Below are 25,022 nucleotides of genomic sequence, written 5' to 3' on the forward strand. Positions count from 1 at the left end.
CACAACACTGTAGGACCTACTGTTTATTGCCGAGTCCGAACGGCGTGTCTAAGACACCATTAATTCAACAAAATATTACATTTTAAAAGTAGGTAGGTAACGGCTCCTAAAATGTAGTTAATCTGAAATCCATGTTTTGTTGTCTTTTTTTGCGAAGTATATACATTTACAAGGCCTATAACCAAAAAAATACTACGTCAATACCATGTGGAGATTATTGTCCTGGCAACGAAAATACTTTCTTGGGTCGTTTCGGTGAAAAAGTTGCCGCGCCGAAAGCGATATCTGAATGGTCCAATATTGAATATGACCCAAAAATTCATAAAAAATATATTATTATAGAACGATATTCCATTGTAATGAACAAATTAAAATATAATTTTACATACATATAACGAACTTGAAATCAAAATAACAAGTTATTTTTTAATATACATTTGCTAATTCAAAGAACACATTTGTATTTTTTTGCATGTTGTGATATTTATAGGCCAAATGACATCAACAACAACATATAAATTAATAATATAAATAGAACAAAAACTGCGAAAAACATACTAACAATTATTTATTTATTTCATTTGTAATACCAACATTTTTACTGTAAAAAAATAAAATGTTATGTTATAGTACCTTTATATATAACCAGATTTAACAAACCCACTGGGTTTCAAATGTCAATTCCTTTGTGTATACGTCAAATAAATCCTCATTAAGAAGGTTAACCTTACAAAAGGCTGTAATATAAACATTGCCTTAGTTTCAAAATAATAAATCAAGGTCCATATTCCACCGAAACTAATACCCCCCCGGTTACACTTAACCGGATTAACCCAGTGGGTTTGAGTTTCAAATGTCAATTCCATAGCGCAAACGTCAAATAAATCTTCATGAAGTGGGTTAACCCGGCAAAAAACTCTAGTGTAACCGTAATATAATACTTTCTGTCAAAGTTGAAAATGTTCAACGATGAAAATAAAGTAGTCGCTAAGCCCGACGTTTCTCTTAACTTTTATTTTAAATTGTCATTCATAATTTTGCATTTTAATTTTATCGATTTGTGTTGGTAACCAACAAGATTTAGGGAATTTTAGTACTGTTTAAAAAATTAATCTGAGAGGTTTTTTACTTGTTTCAGAGCGTGGTGCGAGAAAGAAGGTGATACAATAATACCAACTGATGTCTTCATTTGCTGTCAAAACATATTTTAAATCAAAAATAAATAATAAATATTTCGCTTCTATAAGTAATATCTTTGTACATCATCATTATTTAAGCTTCGCGAAGAATTTTTTGCCGTTTTCTTCAAGCTTTTGTGGATATTTCGCGCAAAAAATGTTGACAGCAAATGAAGACTACGGCCTGAATTCGCCTTTTTATTACCTTCCTAAATTCGCCTTGCTTCAGAGTAATCGGAAAATTTCAAATATCAAACAGACCATCCAAAAATAAAATAAAAAAAAATCTGTCCTGCGACTAGAAATTCAAAAAGACTTACTTCTATTTTAGGTATACATTATGGAAAAAATTAAAAAAAAAAACTATTTCCAACGAATACTTTCGAAGATAAAACGGACAGACTTCTCTCATATAAATGATATTCATCCTTCTTCGATTCTGAACGACTTGCGGCACATAGTATGACACAGCTTATAGGAAAGTTTCTTAGATCGAGTTCCCCACTACACCAATTTCATAAAATTACTCCACACCATCTTCAACTGTAATTCAGAAATTCCATTTCAAATTCAGATATTTTATTTGTAATTCAGAAATTCCATTTGAAATTCAGATATTTCAATTGTAATTCAGATATTCCATTTAATATTCAGAAATTCCATTTGAAATTCAGAAAATTCATTTTAATTTTACATAAACAAAGAGACAAAGCAATTTTTAATCATGCATGAAATTTTCTGAATTTCAATTGAAATATTCTGAATTTCAGTAGTGCGATTATCTTACTCATTTTTTGAGTTACCGACAATTGTCGGTAAAATTAAAATGCTTATAATTTCGGTAATTACCAATGTTTTTCGGTAAGTAAGTCCCAATTTACATTGGGCGAGTATACTTGCGGCAATTGTCATTTTGTAGGAGAGAGAGGTGAGGCATATGGTAACCCTTTGCCTCTCAGCACCCTCTCTCACCTACAAACTGACAATTGCCGCAAGTAAACTCGCCTAATGTAAATTGGGACTTAGCGACGAATAGAAAGCAGTCGTAAAGTTCTACCGATAGCAAGAGTGTTGTCAACCTTTTTTGAAATTTTCGTTCATAATTTTACCGATGTTTGTCGGTAACTCAAAAAATGTGTTAGAGAATCGCACTACAGATGTAAATTCTGAAATTCAAATAAAATATTCTGAATTTGAAATGGAATTTCTGAATTTTAATTGGAAATTCTGAATTTCAAATGGAATTTAGGAATTTCAATTGAAATTTTCTGAAACTAAAATGAATTATCTGAATTTCAAGTGGAATTTCTGAGTTACAACTGCTATTTTCTGAATTACTGTTGAAAATGGTGTAGTGTGGACTCGATCTAATAACTCCCAATTTCGTGACATTTGTTTCATGAAACCACTCTAGTGCGGGCCTGAGTTAGCGATTTTTATCGTCATATCTCTTAAACTCAACGAGTTACAGCTCATTTATTACTGGTTCGTAATTCAAGAAAAAAGTTTTTTTTTTGAGTTTATGAAGCACTAAAACACTTCAAATCATGCTTGATCTTCTACAGAAATTTAACACTGATATTTGGCTAGCTGTTTGCAAAATATGGTCCAAGTAGAATAACTACTACTTCTTTGTGTAATAATCCTTTTAATTTGAGCCTTTGAGTAAATGAGCGATATGTATGTTATTTTCAGATTATTTGTAGACTTTTAGTGGTCATATAATAACTTGGCGTTTACACAAATACAACTCTGATTTACTAATGCATACAAACATTTGGCTAGTTGCCTCGGCACTAGGGTTTTGGGTTTTCCCGGTGTTTATCATTCCCGGGAAACGGGATTTCCCGGTAATTTTTAAAATATGAGAGTGGATCAATATTTCCGTGATTGTTTTTATCTTTCCATATATACTTATATGAAATACAATATTTTCAAAGAGTTGCAGGCTCAAAAATGGATTACACGTTTTCGCTCTATCGATTAAAAACGAAAAAAAAAATTTCATTATTCAACGCTTAGCGATAATTGTTGAACTTTTGTGAGGAAGGTACCTAAAGTAGTGGACCACCGATATGGTCCATCTTCGAACTTAAACTAAGTTTGAAAAAAAATCTCGAATGCCAAATTGTTTACCTGATCGGTATCTTCGTTCGAGAGTTATCGTGCGCACCAGCCTGCCAGCCGGGCTGTCTTTAGCCCAATGGCTGAGTGTATAAAAATGGGACTTTAAAATAGAAAATATTCTTTCGCACATAAATGGAACAGATTAAAAATTCGTCATTATAGTCCATGTTTTTGGTGCGGATGTTATAACTTTTTTCCCTGAAAACTCTTTTGTAGATTAAAGTTATTTCCAAATCTTTTCTAATTTATTTATTCTGTAAAATCTAATCGAATTCTGATTCTATGGTATAAATATAACGGGCATAGTTTATTCATTCAATATTAGTTGTGATAAATGTAAAAAAATATTTCCCGATTTCCCGGGAAATATGAGAATTTCCGAGAATTCCCGGTGCAGGATTTCCCTACCCAAAACCCTACTCGGCACTGTCTGGTAATTTTCGTAGACAGTAAACATGGACATTTTTCAATAAATGTAAACAAAACTATTTCATATAACGAAAAGGATGACAGATTAAACATTGAGAAAATTGATAAGTAATATAAATTCAAATTTATAAAAATATCATTTCATTCATAATTTTAAAACTGTTTTTGCAGTTGCACACAAGCACGTTTTGGGTTGTTGACAACCAATACATGAACTGTCCTGTCATGTGTAAACGGTGACATGCCAGTGTTAAAATAATGGGTTAGTACCTTGATATGTAGCTACAAAAGGTAATATATAAACAATAATTAATAAATAATCATCAAATAATAAATATATGTAAACCTGCTATTTGGTAATGGGATTTATAATAAGAATGACCATGGATTGTTGTACCATGAATGCAACCATGAAACAATCTACGAGGTTTATAGTACGTTTACATATAACTGGATTTAGTAAATCAACGGGATTTAAATTGTCAACACACAATATATGTACAACGTAAACCAGCTCTGATGATGGAACATGAACTATAAAAAATCAAAGCAAATAAATACGCTACTGGTATCAAACAAATTCATAACACTACCTAATTCATTTGCCTTGATCAAAACTGATTGTAAAGTTTATACCCCGGTCACCCTTAACTGGATTAACCCAGTGGGTTTGGGTTTCAAATGTCAATTCCATTACGCAAACGTCAAATAAATTCTCATGAAGTGGGTTAACCCGACAAAAAGCTCTAATATAACCGTGCTATAATTCGTCGTTTAAGCATACGGCAAAGTAGAACATGTTCTTATCTGTTTTTTCGCTTAGACATTTAAAAAATTAATAATTTAATAAATAATTGCGATTGATTAAAATCAACATAGTATACCAAAGCGAGTTTAATTTATTTCACCGTGTTTACATTGTTAGCATTTATTTGTTGTAGCAATTCATCGACAACGATATATCTACCTTCATTATAGTACCCTGCTGAACAGTAATACAAGTGATTTTGGGTAAATATTTTTTAGGCAGACTCATGGTACAATAAGAAAGGTAGATGCATCGGCGAATTGCTACAACAAAGCAACTTTTTTTGTAATGTAAACTGTCAAAATTTTCGCCAAATGGTCTCTTGTTGTCTCTTTTTATCGCTTGTGTTTGTCTATAAAGTGTAGACATGCTATCTCTTACTTACCGAATCATATGGTTTTTTGTTTTGATTTTTCATGGCGAATTCATAGTTTTTTGACGTTTTAGATTCGATCAGCTGGGCTGAGGCATCTACCTTTCTAATTGTACCATGGGCAGACTGTATTCGTACACAATCACCGACTATGGACGGCGTTGTTTTATTATTGCTAACTCGGTTGTCTGATGATATGTCAAAAGTACATGGCAATTAGTGTATTTGTTTACGTTTACTAAGCTATTATTCTGATTATTCTGCAATTAAAAAGTGAATTGTTTTATGCGGTGGCTGCATTAGAACTAAAACTGTATGGGTAGCGTCTTGTGGCAAACAAGTAAATTACGACGTTTAATTATGATGGTAAGCCTGATTGTAATTCACGTGCAACAATTGATACTTGAAAAAAATGTTGTCCATGTGAATAACAAAAACGAAGAAAACAGATAATCGCATTTATGTTTTGTTATTGTGATTATATAAAAAAAGTTGTATTATTATATTTTGTTTAAAGTGCATTGAGTTTTATTGATGTATAAAAACATTGGAAATAGCATATCCACATGTGGTCAGTATCTTAAAAATGATAACACGCGTCGGCCCCTATAAACAAACAACTGATAAGTACTCTAACTTATGGCAAACTAGTTCTAAATCATTTTTGTTTCTTTTAAATTATTATCTGAAATTATATATACGTACCTAAAAACATATCAAAACCAATAACACGCAAGGCATGTAAATTATACAAATAATCACATACTCCAACCCATACTCGATCACTGTTGAGCTGCATTTTGTACCCGGCCTTGTCAATATTCAGCGAAATTAACTGTTCGATCAAGCTGCAAGATACGCAACAACAAACGGTTCTTATATTGACATTGCTCTGCCGGTCGCTGATGCAATCAACATGGCTCAAAACTCAATCTGGAACGAATGGTCCACTCAATATTCAGCCATTGCAAGTCAAGGGAACTCACACTTTTATAGGATTTTCCCCACACCAATAATAATACCTTGATTTAAGAGCAGTAATCTACATACGGATGACCAAAAGGTAATTAATCTAGTCTTCTCAAATCAAAGTTTTTGTAAGCATACACTTGAAAGAATGTTCTGCCTTCTGGGATGTGTGACGAATGTAATGAAGACGAAACTGTTTCACACATACTTATTTGCTCTACACATACTCCATTGCTCTAAATACAATATCATCCGAATGCGCTACTCCTCATTTCATGGAATCTTCTCAGTGGAGGATTTCATTGAGAAACACAAATTTGGTCACTTATATGACATTGCTAAATTCATAAGAGAGACTTAAGGTAGGGTCACATTAGGCAAATATTTGCCGAAAAATGACAAATATTTGTTTGCTTCAATCTGACCAGCAAATATTTTTCAAGGGCAAACAAGAAAACAGCTGATTTTGGGGAAACAAATCCATTTGCCAGCAAACAAAAAAATTTCCAGTTTGCCCATAATGTGAACACTCTTGAGCAAATATTTTTCACTCTTTTGTGCAAATATTTATTTGGTCTTACAAAAGTTTTGTAAGAGCAAACAAGGGCAAATATCTGCTGAAACACATTGTTGTCACCTATTAAAAAATCATATTATGAATATAAAAAAGTTAACATTATTTGTAAATATGTAATACAAAGCGAATATTTAATGAATAAACAATTGAAAGGTGAGGGATATATATATTTATGTAGGTGTGTGTGTGTGTATTCTCTGATACTGAATGATGCCCAAAATCAATTTTTCCGAATTCTCTGGACCAAATTTGATAACATTTTAGTTGCAGATTTGTTAGGTATAGGAATAGGCGACGGAAATAGAAGAAGCAAAACGCGAAATTTTATTGTGAAATCTATCGTTGATGGATGTCTTGGAAGTAGAATACCGCTAACCAAACCTATTTTGGAAAACCTCATAATTAGAGAAAATATTTCTAAATTTAGTCAGTGGGACTGGAAAAATGCCATGAACATTGATTTCAATGCTTGCATTACAATTAAATAATTATTTTGGTTATTAGTGTACTACTTCGTGGATTTATTTTTTAGTGTCTATTGTCTTCAAGAAGTCGGCCAATTTTTACAAAAAACTACATCTTTATCACGGTGCGCCTCAACCTAATTTAAATGGTAGGTGCTTACACCTGGGAAGTTTCGTGGATTCTGAAACGCGTTGCCGTTTAAAGTTCATATTTTTTGGGGTTTTTTAGGTGTTTTATTTTGCTTGGAAACAGCAAGTCCTATCGAAATGGGACTAAAGAAGGCGTTGAATGGAAATTCTCTTCAATGATTTTGCTTGAAGTCTTATAGAAATTGGACTAGAGATAATCTTATAGCTGTGAATATTCTCTACAACTTTTGTAATTTTTTCCTAGATTGTAATATTTCTTGAGATATATAACTTTAAATTGTGACATTGCAGTCACATGCAGTTATAAGCAGTCGATGGAGTCAGTGCATTGTCCCAATTTGAACTTCTATATCTCAAACATTGTAAACAATAGGAAAAAGTCATAATGGTCAATCGTGTATAGAATTTTCAATGTTACATTTTCACTTACGGTTTCCAAGCCAAATCTTGAACGCCTATAAAGACCCGAAAAATGTGAACTTTGACCGCGACATATTTTAATATCGCTTAGGCGATTTTTTGTTTTTTGATTTTTCATTGAACATTGTAGTTTCAAAATCCGAAAAAAACTTCCCAGGTGTAAGCACTTTCCATTCCAAATCGATTCAGGCGCACCGTGTTATCTGTCAATTTTAATAAATTAACACAAAAAATCCTTTTTTGGTTTTGAAAACATTACATTGCAAACTAAAAAGTAAAAGCTGTTAATAAAAATAATTTTCCAAAGCACAATTTCAATGTGCTATCATATACATATGTATGTACATACATTCGCAACAATACGCAAATAAACTCACTCCGACAAGGCACTCATTGCCCAACAGATTTTATTCTCATTCTCCACAACAAACAATAAACGAAACGCCATATTTTTTATTTCTCTCTTTCTATTTTTCTAGTCCAAATAAATTTATGTTTGTCGACAGTTTGCTCAAACAGTTTTTGGGTGAAAATATTTTTTCAAATGTGAACACATGGCAAACATGTTTGCCCGTTGCGTTATTTGTCACTGTTTGAGCAAACAAAATAGGCCAAATATTTGCCTCTAATGTGAACGCAAACAAAAATTTGCATGAAATTCACATTTGTTTGGGCAAATATGAGGAAACAAATTTAGAGCAAATATTTGCCTAATGTGACCTTACCTTTAGGCACCCGTGTTGCACGTAGGCCGAGCCTACGCAATTGTTCGTGGTGTTAAACACCTTTTTAGGCAAAAAGGCAACTTAATATAGAAAAAATAATCACATACAGTTTGTCAAGTAATTGTTTTCGAACCAAGAAAACGTTCAAATATATATATATATATATATATTTTTTTTTTTTTTTTTTTTTTTTTTTTTGAATTTTTGAAAAAATTACCGACAATTGCGGTAAAAATTTCTTTTATTTTTTGCAAAAATTAGTATGCCGACAATGTAGAATGCAAGGCCTATAGAAGGTGGGCCATTCAGAGTTCTGTTAACAACTTTTGACAACAAACATAATAGATTTTATATTATTGTGATTTGAGTTTCTTTGTATTTTAAATCACAATAATATGTTTGACAACAAACATAACAATCAGGTGGGCTTAGTCCAACTGTATAAACTGTGGTAGAATGTATAAATAAAAAATTTTATTACGTAGTAAAACAATAATAGCCAAAACCTAAACATGTAATGTAAGTTGTTGTAAGTTACAAAATGTTACTGAATGTTGATGTTTTCCCCAAAATTTGACAATTGAATAATTGAAAAGTTTCTAAATATTACTGTAGAAATTCGATCAGTAAAGTTTGTCCCAATTTACATTAGGCGAGTTTACTTGCGGCAATTGTCAGTTTGTGGGTGAGAGAGGGTGTTGAGAGGCAAAGGGTTACCATATACCTCACCTCTCTCTCCATCAAACTGACAATTGCCGCAAGTAAACTCGCCTAATGTAAATTGGGACTATAGTAAGTTCAAGGACATACCTTATATTAGGTATAGAATATCCTTATTAAGAGGATTGCCATATGGACTTAGGGTGTACTAAAAGTGGCTTTGCAACCCCCATTACTTTTCGAAAACATTTGCTGACAACTTTCATTACGCGTAGTTATTGATTTCGATTGATTTAAATCCTAATAAACACAGTGGACGATTGGATATTGGAGCTGTTTAAAGTTATCTTTCTGGATAGGCGACGCTAAATGTACATTCGTAAACAGTACAAATTTAATTATTCCGCAAATTTTACGGTTATATCCAAGGTCTGTACATACATAATGTCAAATACATAATCGTGATTTGAAATATAAGGTCGTACAAATTGCTACAGACTGTTGTCTCTTAACCCATTTTTTACAGTTGTTCTTCACTGAGAACTTACAACTTACTGTAGGTAAACAGACACCCATAGTACCAATCTATGTACATTAGCAAGTTTAGTTGCGGCAAGTATCTGTTTGTAAGAGAGACGGGTAGGGGAATGGAAGTGGAAAAAAGGTTGTTCGTACTGCAATTTTCAGGCAATTCTTTTAAAAATGTTCTCAATTGACATAGTTTTCATTGTTTTGCTTCTCAAGCGCCCCTTATTTGAATAATATTTTTAAAATCCATTTTCAATTTCATTAAAATATTCACCAAAATTGGAGATATACGATTTCGGTTTATGGCAAAACGAGTCGAATCGTTTTCCATCACATACCTGTATGTTTTGAATACAAGTATAGACGCAAGAGACAATTTTAAATTTTGTTTTTGTTTGTAATATTTGTGTCATCGGTATATGCAAACAAAACAAGGAAATTTTTATAAATTATTATTTTATAAATTTTTGGAATCAAAAAGTACATGATCATTAGGGCTTCATTTTTTTCAAATGTAACAATATACCACACATGTTAACAGATGTTGTACTGCTTCTATAAACGGTGTTTTAGTGTGCGACACGTCGTTCGGACTTGGGGAAGGTTACATGTCATTCATATGAAGTCTTTATGGAAAAAAAATTTTTTCTGAATGATATATTTTTCCTCAAAAAAAAAAAAAAAATATATATATATATATATATATATATATATATCCCTAGTATACATTGAAAATAGAAATAAATATATAAAATGTCATACGAAATTTGACACTAACATTAAAGCTCATTTCAGTCGGCTGGGTATCGCTGTTACCTTATATTGTTCTGCCATGAAAGGGAACGAAAAAAAATTGTCGCAAACGTAAATCAGGACATAGAAATAAACTAAAACCACAATAATTAGTAATCAGACAGGCCTAGTGTAAAATCTGTTATGATTATGGTCAAAAGTAGTCTAACTGGCCGACCTTCTATAGGCCTTGGTTATATCCACATTTCCTTGTAGTGTACGTAATTTTTAAATAGTGCAATCTGCACATCAGAAATGGTATAATTTTTTGATCTGGAGTAGAATTCTATAAAGCATTTTGGGATTACAGACAAAAATCGGTAAAACTAAAATGTTAATAATTTCTGTGGTAAACAAAAAATTTCCGTAAATTAGGGATCAAATTAAAGTAGTCGCTTATAGCAACAGTGCTGTTAACTTTTATATGAAATTTTCATTCATAATTTACGTTCTATTCTCAGTACTGATCAAAAATTTACCCTTTGAGAGGTTATAATTTGTTTCGAAGGTATCGCAAAATTTGTGCTAAATATTTGTTTCACTAAAATATCAAACACACCATCCGAAAATAATTCTAAATTAATTTATTTGTACACTATTACTTTATATTTATTTTGACACATTTAAAACAAAAAAGTCCTACATCTTTCCATATTGACGTCTGGATGCTGGTGTAATCGATGAGCACTCTCTTTGATCTTCGCGCTGACGTTATTTTATAGTGATTTCTCGCTCTTCCATTTTTTATTGTAAACATACAATCTGTATTTTTTACTCTCTCATATACATATCCATCCACATAGTCCAGAATGGATATTGTTTTTAAAATTCATTTAGTAACATTCAGAACTTGAATTCGTTCGCAACATCAACGTGTAAACGAATATAGAAATCCCAAGCGCAAAAGAGCGCATAAACTGATTTAAGTTTGTTGAGAATTTTTATTTATAGAAACACGAAATGGAATGAAAAGAAAAAGATCAGTAATTAGGTAGAAAATATAGAAATTTGAATCAGAGCGACGAAGCTGAAATCACATATGTACATCGCATAAATAAATCACTTTGGAAGTTGTATAATTTCGACAGCATTTTGAGGACCATGTCAAAAAGTCAAAGAAATGGCCAGGCAGACTCCTCCAATACGTCTTCTACAAAAAGCAATCGACCACGAAAGCGATTTAAGAAATGCTGCAGAAATTTTGTTACATTTATGTGTACACAAGTGGGTGTTGGTGCTCTCATTGTTATTTATGCTATATGCGGTGCATTTTCCTTTAGGAAAATTGAGGGAGAATCTGAAGACACAAAAGAAGCAGAGGTTGCGGGATTGCGTAGTACATGTGCCGAAGAATTATGGAACATAACCGAAACATATAATACACTGGATAAACCAACATGGCAAAATAGCACCGACATCATTTTGCAAAACTACCAGAGGCAAATTGCTACAATAATAAAACAAGGTTACGATTACAGGACACCTGCTGATATTTGGTCTTTTCCTGCAGCTCTAATGTTTTGTCTATCAGTTATTACTATGATAGGCTATGGTAATATGGTTCCACGAACACCTTGGGGCAAGGGTTTTACTGTAATTTATGCCACTTTTGGAATACCTTTGTATATTTTGTACTTCCTAAATATGGGAAAAGTTTTGGCTAGATCATTTCAGTTCCTATACCGGAGTTTGCACGAATGTACCCACGAACGTTCCATTGTGGACCATCGTTTAGAAGCCTTAGAGAATGGCAGTTTGCGCAGTTTACACCGAAAAAAAATCATTGTACCTTCAACAGCATGTCTTTGGGTTATTATATTTTACATTTTGACCGGCACAATAATGTTTGCCAATTGGGAGAAATGGTCGTTCCTAAATTCATTCTACTTCTGTATGACTTCGCTATGTAAAATTGGATTTGGCGATTTTGTTCCTGGCGCATCGCTGGTCACAGGATCACTAATAGAAGTAACTAGCAAAAAAGTTCAGGAAGATCCCACAATTGACCCTAATGCTGTAACAAAACTGCAAAGATCTATTGCTGAACAGCACTCCAAATTGGCTATCAACTTTGTTTACATGCTGATTGGAATGGGGCTTGTTGCCATGTGTTATAATCTAATGAGAGAAGAAGTCCGAGTAAAATTGAAGGAACTCAAAGAAGATACGAAACTTTGTCTGGACGATACACGTAGCCGGTTTGTGGGCTGTTGTGGTGCTCGTCATCCGAATGTGTATGACGACGATGAAGATGGAGAAGATTTCTATTAAATTTCTATGCTGTAGAAGTTCATACCCACCAACTACTTAATCCTATTTATTTCGACATATATTTTAAATAAATAATCTATTTATTGGATATAATTATAAGTGATTATTATGTTAAGAGTAATTTATGGACATTAGTGTTAATAATATAATGCACCGCCAGTATTAAATGTTTGTTCATCGTATTTCTTATAAGGTATTTAAAATGAAGATATGAATTTTATTGTTTTTAGAATTTTTCGCTATTATTTTGTTATTTTCGGGTATAACGTAACGCGTACGCTTAACCCAACTACTACTAATCGAAAATCCAAAATACTTGCCCGAGATAAGAATTCATTATTTTTCTGTATATGTATTCACGATGATATTGTTTATCGTAAAGCCAGCCTCTTAATACTATATGGGTAACCCGAATTCGAAATTTTAATTTCCCTGTATTGACATAAGTAATTCGTCAGCAACAGTAACGTTTTGTTTCCTTTTTAAATCCGAATATTTTGTTCCTAGTTTTTTATAACATTTCCCTCCATGTCGACCGAGTGGCGCTTCACTTTTCGTAGGGATATAAGGAGGCAATTGATAATATTAAAGCATAGGAACTGCCGAACTTCTTTATAACGAATACTTCTCTATTTTTTTTTTTTTTTTTGAAACTTTCCTATCCCCACTATTCCCCCGTGGGGCGACCACCGCTTTACCTAGTACACATCATGATCCGGAGCATGACGGGTAAAAGTAAGGATTGAATACTAGCTACAGAATATGATTGACTTCCGAAACGTCAGTTGCTTTGTATTCGTGCATGAAACTAGGGGTTCGTAGATCGAGTTCCCAACTACTGCAATTTCATAAAATTACTCTAGTATGTCCCGCGCCACACTAGAGTAATTTCATTGAAATTTTGACATGAAACTTTGCATTTTTTGGGAAAAATTCATAATTTCAAGAAACTAGTGTACACGGTTTCATGTGTTCTGCAATTTTGCTTTGTTGCAATATTCGTATGAAACAAACAGACCGTTTTATTTTACATTTTCTTTTACTTTCATGTCAAAATTTCAGTGAAATTACTCTTTTTGTGTCCCGGGACTATGGAACTCGATCTAAGAATCAATAGTTTCATGCACGAATACAACGCAACTGACGTTTCGGAAGTCAGTCATATTCTGTAGCTAGTATTCAATGCTCACTTTTACCCGTCATGCTCCGGCATTGCCATTAGGCATATTCTACTCATATACGAAATTATTCTAGATTTCATAATATTTATTTAATAATATTTAATAATATTTAAACCAAAGCACTATAGGTAATTTGGCCTGTTTTTGAGGCAAAAATTAATAGCGGTGGATATGTGGGCTTTTTATACATTTTTATTGCTTTATATGCAAAAGTAAGATAAAACAAAGAATTACAACGTAAAATTCGGATATAGCGAACATCGGTTATAAGAAACTGCGTTTATAGCGAACAAAGTTTTATGTTTCCAAAGAATTTTTCTTAATATTTGTACACACATTCAACTTCTTAAAACGACCACGACTATAACAAACAAAAGCTGTTACCCCGCGAATAGAATTTTTTACAATTTGTTACAATTTTCAGGCCCGCTTTAAAGCAGAAGCGGATAGCGACGAATTTAAGCACTGTTTCAAATATTTAAATATATGATATTTAAAAGTAGGCTTTAATAAAAATTTTACAGACGAATACGTCTATAACGAACGCAGGATATAACGAACAACTTTTCTTTTTCCTACCCCCTATTCTCATTTTACCTATTTTATCCGTTCCAACCCAATAAAAGCGGTTACAATAAAAGAAAAACGGTTACAATGAACTAAAGTACTGATCCGCCAAAAGATTTTTATAAACATTGATATGTTTAAAATATTTATTCGCGAAAAGATCTGTATAAATATTATATTTTTAAAGGACCAAATAAATCACGCAATCATGATCCCTAGTTAGAACTTATTACAGCTATAATTAACAAAAATGTTGACCACAACACGTATGTACATTTTTAGAACACATGGTGAATATTTCTTTAAAGAAAATGTCTTTTTAGGTCAAATCGGATGCTTTTTCGTATTTAATATTTCTTTCACCGAACAAAAAATTAAAAAAATATATATTTTTCTGCAAGGAGGGCACCTTCAAAAAAGTGATATAACTCAAAAAACGCAAAAAATCGCACCTTGGTAATTATGTAGTTGATTCAGAACCCTTTGCTGAAGATATTCCCAATAGCAGAATCACGGCCAAACACGGCCAATTTAGTATAAGACAATATGAAGTGAGTTTAAGAAAAATAAAATATTTATTTTTGACTTTTGGTGTTTTTTGGTCGCTACCCAAAATGTTTAAGCTATATTATATATTAAATAAATTCCTCTCGCAATTACCAATCTATTCCATTTTACATATATTTACATTTGGTTTATTTTTCCGCGGTTTTAAATACGTTGAAATATGTCTTACAATATATATATTTTTTAGTTCTTCTTCGAAATTCTCACTTTGACTGCAATTTAAACCGCGATAATGACGCTATTTTGAAATATATCATTCATATTAATAAATTTTGACATGTTCTTTTTTTAATTCCAACTAAAAAATTATTATTATTAAAAGTTGCAAAATCGACTTTTTGCCTCAAAAACTGGGCAAATTACCTATAGTGCAAAGTCCACAATAAAATATAAGGAATTCAAATCATCACACATTCTGCAGACGGGTTCTCAAGATGCAAAATTTGTGCGATGAAAATTAATATAATATAATAGATGAAATAAGGAAATCTGAAGGTATATCGCCATTCAAATATTGTTTTACCATAATTGTATTGAACATTACACGTCTACTTTTTAATGTTGTTAATCTGATTGGCTTAAGTCTGCTGGTATAAGGTGGCAAGACGAAATCACTATTCTAATGAAAGCCAACTTACTAAGTTGTTTTTAAACCGCAAGTGGAAATTCTCACACAATCTCTCTATAACGTATTAATTTATCGGTCCCAAGTGCTACGTTATAGAGAAGTTCGAATGTAGTAATTTAAAAATAAAAATGTCAGCTTTTATAACTTTTAAACTCGTACTAAAGTCTACAACTCAGTTCGAGTATTGGAAATAGGAACAGAAAATTAAGTTGACAATATATGTATGTGTATGAATAATATTAATTACATTATTATTTACTTTAAGGTAACCATTGAACACTTTTATCAATTACAAAAACGTGTCACGAACTCTGAGGTAATGCTTGGTGGCAGTGCGGATCGTTTATGCACACCAAGCACATCAGCTGGCCCTTTTCGAATATTTTCTGTTGCTGGGTTCCAAAATAGGACGAACGATATTGTTTATTGTCCGCCAATAATAAGGCAACATAATCAAAATGTGGACGAATCTACTGCAGTTGTCTATTTTGGTGGTGATGTTCAGGTAGGTAAAGTCTAAAAACCAATACAAGTTATGCGCCTATAAATATCAAATGCTTTTTTGTTCTAATATATTAAACTAAAATTTCACATGAATTGCTCTACATTTTCAGGATTTCCCAGAAAGTATGGAAACCAATCGTGACAGTCGGGGTTACATGAAATACAATTTAGAAAATTCCGCCATTCTCTTACGTGAAGCATTTCCACGGTCACATATAATAGTGGTGAGACCAGTAAGGTAAATATGGCATTATAAGTTCTTCTAAACATACTTGAGTTTTTGAATAAAGGCATTATTTATTTGCATCTCGAATAACCTTTAAAAAATATAAAATGAAAAATTGGATGGGTTAGCCCTAATTGCGAAATCTTCGTGAGATGCAACACTTTCATTTTGTTTTAAAATACCCGGAGATATTCGATGGTCTAGAATAAAAGTGACGAATTATATCGAAATGCTTAGATTTGGATATAGCTCCCATATATATTTTATGTATTCACAGTGGTGTAGGGCATCATATAGTCGGCCCCGCCCGACTTTGATTTTTCCTTACTGATTTATGATTTTCGACACAAATATTTTATATGTAGTCCAGGTCATATTTTCTGGATATAATTAATGTTTTTTGATGGCAGGCTCCACGTCGTTTTTGTTTTTTCTATGAAATTAGCCAATGTTCAATCGGTCATAACGCACATCATTATTTAGGTTAAGCGATAGATGACCTCTTCAGAGAACTGGAAATCAAAAATAGTAACACATAATATGCTCACAGAAGGATGTAGCGTTATATTTGGGATAAAAATATCCATTTAAAAAAGTAGTAGACAATTTTAAAATTTAGATTTTAACGAAAAAACAAAGGTTTGTAGGGCATAAAACGGTGAATAAAAATGATCTCGTTTAATTACAAAATTTTAATGAGCGCACACTAGTTTCAATCGTTTGCGAACTAGAGTGGAAACAAAAACACCATTTCGAGAGAAACGCATTTAAAGTTTTAATTTTTGTCATGCGACTTAAAGTTTTTGCCACATGTTCTACGCTACGTATACGTACTTCAAAATAAATTAGTAAAAAAATATTCGAATTTTGAAAATAATCAGTTTTGAGAGACATTCATCGAACGAAACTATCTGTGATCTATTTTTGAAGTAGGTTTGGTTAAAAGAAGCGAAGCTGAAGAAATGGAAAGAATCAAATTACAAGTGAAATATTATCAATTATAACGCAAATTATACATATTGATGTGAAAATATAGTGTATAAAATTTTGTATATTTTAAACTGTGATGCAATGACTAATGCTTGTGCTATAATATAGGATTCAAAGGGCACAATGGAACAAGTACCAATAGGTAGAATAGGACATCTAATTATGACCATTGTTCGAACAGTTTGTCTACTGTCCTTTAGAAATATGTAACATAATTTGAAAAGTAAAATAAATAAAATTAATTAGAAACTGACCTATGTTTATTTGTTAAAATCACTTATTCATTGTCATTATTCTTACTTAGAATGGAATTTAAGACATTCAGCTGTTTCGATAACTTTGTGCGTGGAAATAATGCTGGTGTGCCGGATCACACTCCAATGAATCATGCATTACAACATTTGGAAAAGTAAGGATATTTATTTTTTTTATTTACATATGTTTGTATATAATTTATTTATCTTTTTTTCGATGATTCCTAATGCACACAGATTGTTACAAAATTTATCTCAACGTCTGATATCGATACCAGAGAATGAAATATTAGATCAGGCTGCACAGGCGGCAGCCGCTGTTGCAGCCGCTGCTGCTGCAGCTGCACTAGTGTCATCTACATTATCAATTGCATCATCCGATTCTTCATCGTCATCTTCAAATGCGAGTGATGGCAGCCAAGAGATGGACATCGACATTTTACAGGTATTTCTTCAATTCAATTCAATATTAATATAAAAAAAAATTATATATATTTTTTTGTTATTAAGGTGCAAGAAAATGTTACGGTGGACGCAGATGGAGCAGTTATATTTCCAAATTCTTCAGATATAAATTCCCCATCTACTAGTGGATCAGTCTCATGTTCGGATAATGGCGCAACTGACGGTACTTCGCTTTTAATAAATAATCCTTGTGAATCATCTGCATCTGTACCAACCCCACAACAAAACTTGCCCCAAACGGAGCAAAATCATGACAAAATTCAGCATTATAATAATTTAAGTAACAGTAATGATTGTTCGTCGCAACATCGACAGCAGCAACAGCCACAGCAGCAGATCTCGACACAATTGCCCTCTTCGCAACAACACAACAATAATCCCCTATGGTGGCGTGAGAATCTGAATTTAGACAAGTCCAAATTAATTTTGATCGGCTTCAGCAAGGGCTGTGTCGTACTCAATCAAGTGAGTCCATATAAACGGTGTAAAAATCGTAACATTTGATAGTAATTTTACAACTTATACATAATTTTTACTCAATTATTAAATAGTCAGCTTGTATGTGCGATTGGCCTCATATAACAGTTAATTCCAGTGTAACATACGCCGTAGTAATATACTTTCATTTCTTGGCATTAAAATACTTATTTTGTCTGTATTAATAGATAATAGAGATACCACAACGAAGCGACATAAATAAGTTGATTTGTCCGTGGGCATACTAAAAATGTGTGCTTTTTTTCTATCTACTTCATAACGATTTTTTCTCTAAAAAGGATAAAAATTGAAAACACAACTTTTTTCCATCCATTTTTACCTAATTAAACCTCTCTATAACAAATACTTCCCTATAATGAAAAGATGGAAGCAACATTAATTTTTCAACGATCTTAGAATAAAAATCGTTTCAAAATACGTTGAATTTGCAATGACTACTATACCTAGTTTCTCCGAAATTAGACATCAAAAGGTAACCAACTTCTTAGTACAGCAGTAGGAACTGCTGATACTGAAAAAAAATATATATTACTAAGAGAGATATGGTCCCAATATGTTCAAGAAAATATCATTGAAGATGTTACGAATAAAGACTATGTTAATGTTGATTGTTTTTTATTTAGATTCGAACATTTTTCTGATTTTACCCATTTTCCCAGTTAGAGACATCATTTAAAATGATAAAAACTTTTTTTGTGTCGAAAATCTCAATGGTTTGGCTGTTATATGCCAAAATATCCAAGAAACGTAGATAAAAAACTTCAGGTCAAAATCGGGAGTCTCGACTTTCACTGTAGACAAAGACTTTTTGCTCAGTACAATCCCAGGAATCAGAAACACGAAGCGCCTATTAAGTGTTTTTTCCTTCCATACAAATCGCCCCGGCCTAATGCACACACGTTTGCTTATTTCCCACTCATGTATGTACGTCAACAAACAACTTTTCTCGATCTTCTACAATGGGTGATGTGAGACGGACGGAATTAATCTATTAATGTTGTTTTGTGCTTAATAAATTAAATTAAAAAATCTCCGAAATAGTTGGATGACCAGGGAGTCGATATTCATTTGTCGATAACCACCCTCATTGTTGTTAAGAGGTCTGGAAAAATGACAGTTTGTTTCCGCTACTGAAGCTAGGCAGTGATGCCAACAGCAGGGGTATCGTATGTTTCAATTTCACTTTTGTCGCCAGTAGCTAAGTCCTTGAGGCTCCCCAACATAAGCGACAGCTATCCAGTTGCCCATTATCCGCATGGATTTCACAAGCAGCAATTATCGCAATCTCCACACATATCAGTTGAGGATTTCAGGGATCAGACCGTACTATAGGTTAGGTTAGGTTTGGGATTTTCAGTCACTAACTGTGACTGCGTCACTCAGAGACCTTCCGGTCCATTGTGATCATCCAAGGAAAATAAATGGAAAGTGCTGTAAAGGAAACCTATAAGACAAAGAGGGGACAAAAAGAGAACAGAAGCAGAAGCAGATAAAAGGAAATAAAGAAAATGTATATAAAGTAATTAAGTAAAATTGAAAAAAGGTGATTTATAGGGAAGGAAAAGTTTGGGTGGTGATGTTTGGAAGAAATTTGGATAAACGGTTCACGTGTTCAGGTTGCGCTGTCCCAGCCACTTCAGATTTCTGATGATGTTGTAGATTAAAGCAGGTTCCATAGTTGAATAGAAGGTTAGACATGGTGGAAAGTGAACACCCACTAATCAATGCCGTCTGCAGACCAAAACTGGACATCGACAATGTCCGCAGAGTCCTCACAGAGTCTGCAGTAGTCAGTAAAGTCATCGTCCCATTTGATGGTAAAGCCCTGATATAGCAGTTCCCGGTAATAACTGCCGTCATTACTCTTATTTCATGCTCAGGTTCAACAGTGGCTCTTTCGTCGAAGAAAGTCTCAATATTAAGGAAAAGGTGACAAATGGGTGGATTGATTAAGTCAACGATTGCTAGATCTGAAGATTGCGATCAGAATTTCAGTGAAATTACTCCTAGTGTGGACCGGGACTTATTAATATTCAGGAAATTTCGCCAATCTTTTCTTGGAAGTGTATTGTTATCACCGTTGAAAAAAGTAACGTTGTCTGGCCTGGGAATATCTTCTCGGTACTTCTATTCATCTATTGTGGGATTCGCATTTTTCATTTTCATCTATTGTGATACAGACTAAAATCGGTAAAATAAGAATGATTATAATTGCGTTAATTAACGAAGTATTTTGATTTATCGGCGCTGTAATTACCGCAGTTTTACTGTATTCAACAATATTGTATTTTTGCCACCAATTGTACGTACAAATGAAAAAAAAAGAATCATAGCTTGCATGACTACATCTCTTATTGTGCCATGCTTTTCGGAATTCAGCCAAGATAAGTAGATAAAAATATAGATATCCAGTTGACAAGTTTTTCAAATAATTTTGGTATGACATATGGTCTGTCCAGAACTCCAATAACCTACTAATTTTTACTTCTTCTTCGATATCATAAAGAAAAAAATGTTATCATAGTAAAAATTTGTAGATTTTTGCAGATTCTGGAGCAGATGTGACACTACTACCACTATTCAATAAGCCTTGATTAGAAATAAACCCAATTTTTTAAATTCGTTTTCATTTCTTTACTTACACTTTCTAATTAATATATGCATATGTGTACATTAGGCCGGGGCGATTTGTGTGGAAGGAAAAAAACCTTAATGGGCCCTTCGTGTTTCTGATTCATGGGATTGAACTGAGCAAAAAAAGTCTACTAGACCATAGGTCTACGGTGAAAATCGAGCCTTCCGATTTTGACTCTAAGTTTTTATCCACGTTTTTTGGACATTTTGGCATTATTATTTTTTTGAAAATTATGAGAAATTCAGTTATGGTTTTTTGTGGGGTTTTTCAGAATTAAACCACTATAACTTAGTCATTTGTTAACCGATCTAAAAAAAAATAATAACTCGTTCGAAATCCGTTGTGAAAAAAAGAAAATATGCCCGTTTAAATTTGAAAATGTAAGAAACCCAGATTTTCACTACTTTTACCGTCATAAAAAATAAGACAAAGTGACCCAAACGAACTAAAGGCATTTTCGTTGTTCATGGATCCCAACACGATAGAATCTTACGTCAGAACGCTTGAATACTTTTCTGGTCAACTTTTGTAGCACAGTGCCATTTATCGACAGTTTCCGAAAAGTTTGCACATTCTCAAGGCCAAAACTGCTTGAAGGAGCGTTCGAATGATTTTGCGATGTATTAGAGAGTTCTTAATTGCTGTCTTGGCTACAATTTTTGTCTTTGTGTTGAATCGAAAATCTCAATGGTTTGGCCGTTATATGCCAAAATGTCCAAAAAACGTGGATAAAAAACATAAAGTCAAAATCGGGAGGCTCGATTTTCACCGTAGACCTATGGTCTAGTAGACTTTTTTGCTCAGTTCAATCCCAGGAATCAGAAACGCGAAGTGTCCTTTAAGGTTTTCAAATCGCCCCGGCCTAATGTACATGTTATAATACTGTAGAAATGTATGGGAATTAATATAATATTAATGATTTTTTTTTCTATTCTCAGTTCATTTATGAGTTTCACTATTTGAAAACGCTTACTCCAGACGATAGTACAATGGGGCGTTTACTTTCACGTATAAAAGATATGTATTGGTTGGATGGTGGACATGGAGGACAAAAAAATACATGGATAACATCCAGAAGTTTACTGGAGACTCTAACTAGAATGGGTAAATTACATTACATAGATACTACATATCTGAAATATATTAAGCTTTCATTCATAATATATGCGTCTGTTACAGCTATAAATATACACGTACATTTAACGCCATACCAAGTGCAGGACGACCGTCGTCCTTGGATTCGAAAAGAAGAAAAGATATTTACGGATTTACTCAGACGTTTGGGAGCACAAATAACGCGACATTTGCACTATGATAGCCAAACTGCAAATTTGATGACACATTTCGAAGTATTACAAGCTTTTTGTCAACATATTCACAATCAAAATCAACAAATACAGTCTGGATCCATGCAGCATCAGGTGCAGGTTGCCACACAACCAAATGTACAAAACAATGAACAACAGCATCCACTTCAACATCAACCACAGCCCAATGAAGAGAAGTGACATCGCCACCATCATCATCACCACCACCGAAGGCGGTCTAATCATTTCCACCATCACAATTTCCATAACAATCATACTAAGCTGTCACACAAACACAAACAGTCAAAGATGCAACATCATCAACATTCGCAACAGCAGCAGAATCACATTTTGCACTGCATAGCATCCGCAGCAGTAGCGGCCGCATCCTCATCGGCAAATGGGTTGGCTGCAGCTGCTGCCGCTCTTGTTATAAACAGTAGCACTGTTGCTGCCGCAAATGCTTCCGTTTCGCCTTCTTTGACCGCTTCCTCATCATTGGCGACTAATTCAATTGTAAATATAAATCACCCAAATAATTTTTTTAACTATCAATCTTACCAATCGACGTCGCAAAGATTTCGCCCTAATTACAATATGCTTCTGAACAACACTCAGTCGCAACAGCACCCAACTCAAACACAATCTGCAACTGCAAACAATGTTATTAATGTTACCACAACTTCTTCACACAATAGCAATCACCATAACCACAGTCATCACCATCACCACCACCACAATCATCAATGTAAGTCGAAGCGTAAATTACAAAAATTGTATTATACCCTATGTCGCTGAATCTCTAGAGATTTCATTATGTTTTTGCCCATACCTTCAGCGTTTTCTCAATGGAGGAATGTAAAAATAGAAGGTTAAATGTCTTTAAACTAAATGTAAAATAAGTAAGATAAACAATTATGAGTATATTCGTACATTATTTGTTTTAATTATTATTGAATTGTAATTTTTATCAAGTCTCCACAAATTTTACAAATTATATTCTTTTTATAATTTTGCTCCAGTGCAATAAAGTTATAAGATGTCCATTTATGTTCGTTCTATAATGTATTAAAATTTCGAAAATTGTCGAAATGTTTAAATTAAACTTCCCCCATTATGACTGCATTTGTTTCGCTCAGACGTAACATTTTATTTAATTTATTCTCATACAAATATAGCCTAATAAAAATCTATAATTGAAAATAAGTTATTTTCAAAATATATGTTTTTTCTTGTTATTTAATTTTTATAAGACAAATAGTCATACTTTGACTTCCAAAACGTCGGATTTTTGTCATCATTATTATTATTTTTTATATAGGTTGATTTCAGCAGGAAAAATGAGACACAAGCTGTAGTATGTAAAGTACACGATGATCCACATTTTAACCGAATAATTATGGTTGACTTACAAATCGCCAACTGCTTTGACAATGTCTTTATCACGCCCGCTGACTTCTTAAACGTCAGATGCTTTGCAAACGCCTTAGTGTATTATTTCAAAACGCCGTTATACTCAACAACTGTAACACGCTAGTATTTCAATACGTCACAGTTTCGCATTTTTCACGCAGAAAAATAGCAAACATGCGTTATTTTTATTTCTGATGCTATGATGAACATTCATTAATGTGAAACTGAAACATTTTCACGAAATCTAAAACATTATGAAATCTTCTATATGTTCAAGGGGTGCATGACAGTAATGGGTTTCGGATAAATAGCATTTATGGATTCGGGAATATTAGAACAACATCTTCCATTCATTCTTCATGTTAAATTGAATAAAAAATAAATAAATATTAAATAACCAAGTGTAGAGGAATGGTGTTAATACCAAAAGTGTATGTAACATATGGGCAGGGATCTAAAGCGTTTGCCCTTATTTATGAATATCATGTTGCTATATCCCTGTAGGAAATGTCAATAGTGAATCTATACTGACTTACTACTGACATTGTCTACAGTACTACTGACAAACTGTAGACAACTAATGTAATTTCCTATAGACATTTTGTATGAACGTGTCATTCGAAAGTCAGTACTGACAATGGAACTAGTATGTCAATAGTAAGTCAGTAGTTCCTGAGGAACCATGTGTTGACATTGGAGGTAGTGAGTCAGTATAGACAATGGAGGTAGTGAGTCAGTATAGACATTGGAGGTAGTGAGTCAATAGTACCAGATTTTCAATATTAAATTTTTTAGCTTGTTTGGAACTTTTCATAGATAAAACAGCTATATAGTACGTTTAATAAGAAAGAATATGAAGCTACACATTTGTTTCAATACTATATTTCATTAAAGAATAAAACAAATAATATTGAAAATGCTAAAAATTTACAAATAGCGTATTACAGTATTTTTATCTTTTTAAATGGCTAAGCCAAAGAATCCACATAAGTAAACATTAGTAAATAAAGACAATGTTTTCAAGGCTGCTTAAACATTTTAACATATAAATAATAAAAAACGTTTTCGTTTTATTTTCTTGGCCAAGTCGCACCAATGACTTGTCTGCTTAAAATAGTTCTTGTTCTGTTGCACTTTACGTTTTATCAGGCGATTCGCTGAATGTTGATATAATATCTAGGAATTGAAAAGAATAAACATGTATAAATAAACATAAATAAAAAATATGTCATTAAATTTGCTTGCCTATTACAACTGTATAACATTGGAAAAATCTCACAATCGATTTTTGCCAAATAATTCTTCAACATTGTATT

At 32.9% G+C, this 25,022-nt stretch overlaps 3 protein-coding genes across 6 annotated transcripts in view; all 3 read left to right on the forward strand.

The window, feature by feature from the left end:
• Nucleotides 1-23,512, forward strand: part of LOC141387732 (mitochondrial protein C2orf69 homolog) — a 36,175-nt gene extending 12,663 nt beyond the window's left edge. The window contains exons 1-8 of one of the 4 annotated variants that reach the window (XM_073957846.1): nucleotides 5,073-5,281; nucleotides 15,680-15,919; nucleotides 16,029-16,156; nucleotides 17,439-17,543; nucleotides 17,626-17,833; nucleotides 17,899-18,318; nucleotides 21,925-22,090; nucleotides 22,166-23,512. In XM_073957846.1, the coding sequence (XP_073813947.1) occupies nucleotides 5,231-5,281; nucleotides 15,680-15,919; nucleotides 16,029-16,156; nucleotides 17,439-17,543; nucleotides 17,626-17,833; nucleotides 17,899-18,318; nucleotides 21,925-22,090; nucleotides 22,166-22,494 (1,647 nt within the window). In that variant the 5' untranslated portion in view covers nucleotides 5,073-5,230 and the 3' untranslated portion in view covers nucleotides 22,495-23,512. Of the gene's footprint in view, nucleotides 1-5,072; nucleotides 5,282-5,334; nucleotides 5,487-11,035; nucleotides 12,665-15,679; nucleotides 15,920-16,028; nucleotides 16,157-17,438; nucleotides 17,544-17,625; nucleotides 17,834-17,898; nucleotides 18,319-21,924; nucleotides 22,091-22,165 lie in introns of those variants that run through there. The other 3 variants (XM_073957867.1, XM_073957838.1, XM_073957856.1) reach the window with 3 other exon arrangements.
• LOC141387743 (potassium channel, subfamily K, member 16) lies at nucleotides 11,302-12,638 on the forward strand. The gene has a single exon (XM_073957877.1). The coding sequence runs from the start codon at nucleotides 11,302-11,304 to the stop codon at nucleotides 12,469-12,471; it is 1,170 nt and encodes a 389-aa protein (XP_073813978.1). The 3' UTR covers nucleotides 12,472-12,638.
• On the forward strand, nucleotides 22,603-23,512 carry LOC141387749 (uncharacterized). The gene has a single exon (XM_073957885.1). The coding sequence runs from the start codon at nucleotides 22,603-22,605 to the stop codon at nucleotides 23,089-23,091; it is 489 nt and encodes a 162-aa protein (XP_073813986.1). The 3' UTR covers nucleotides 23,092-23,512.
• Nucleotides 23,513-25,022: the final 1,510 nt, after the last annotated feature.

Source organism: Musca autumnalis, unplaced genomic scaffold (assembly GCF_047663935.1).
Source record: "Musca autumnalis isolate F117 unplaced genomic scaffold, ASM4766393v1 scaffold_1, whole genome shotgun sequence".
NCBI classification, from domain to species: domain Eukaryota; kingdom Metazoa; phylum Arthropoda; class Insecta; order Diptera; family Muscidae; genus Musca; species Musca autumnalis.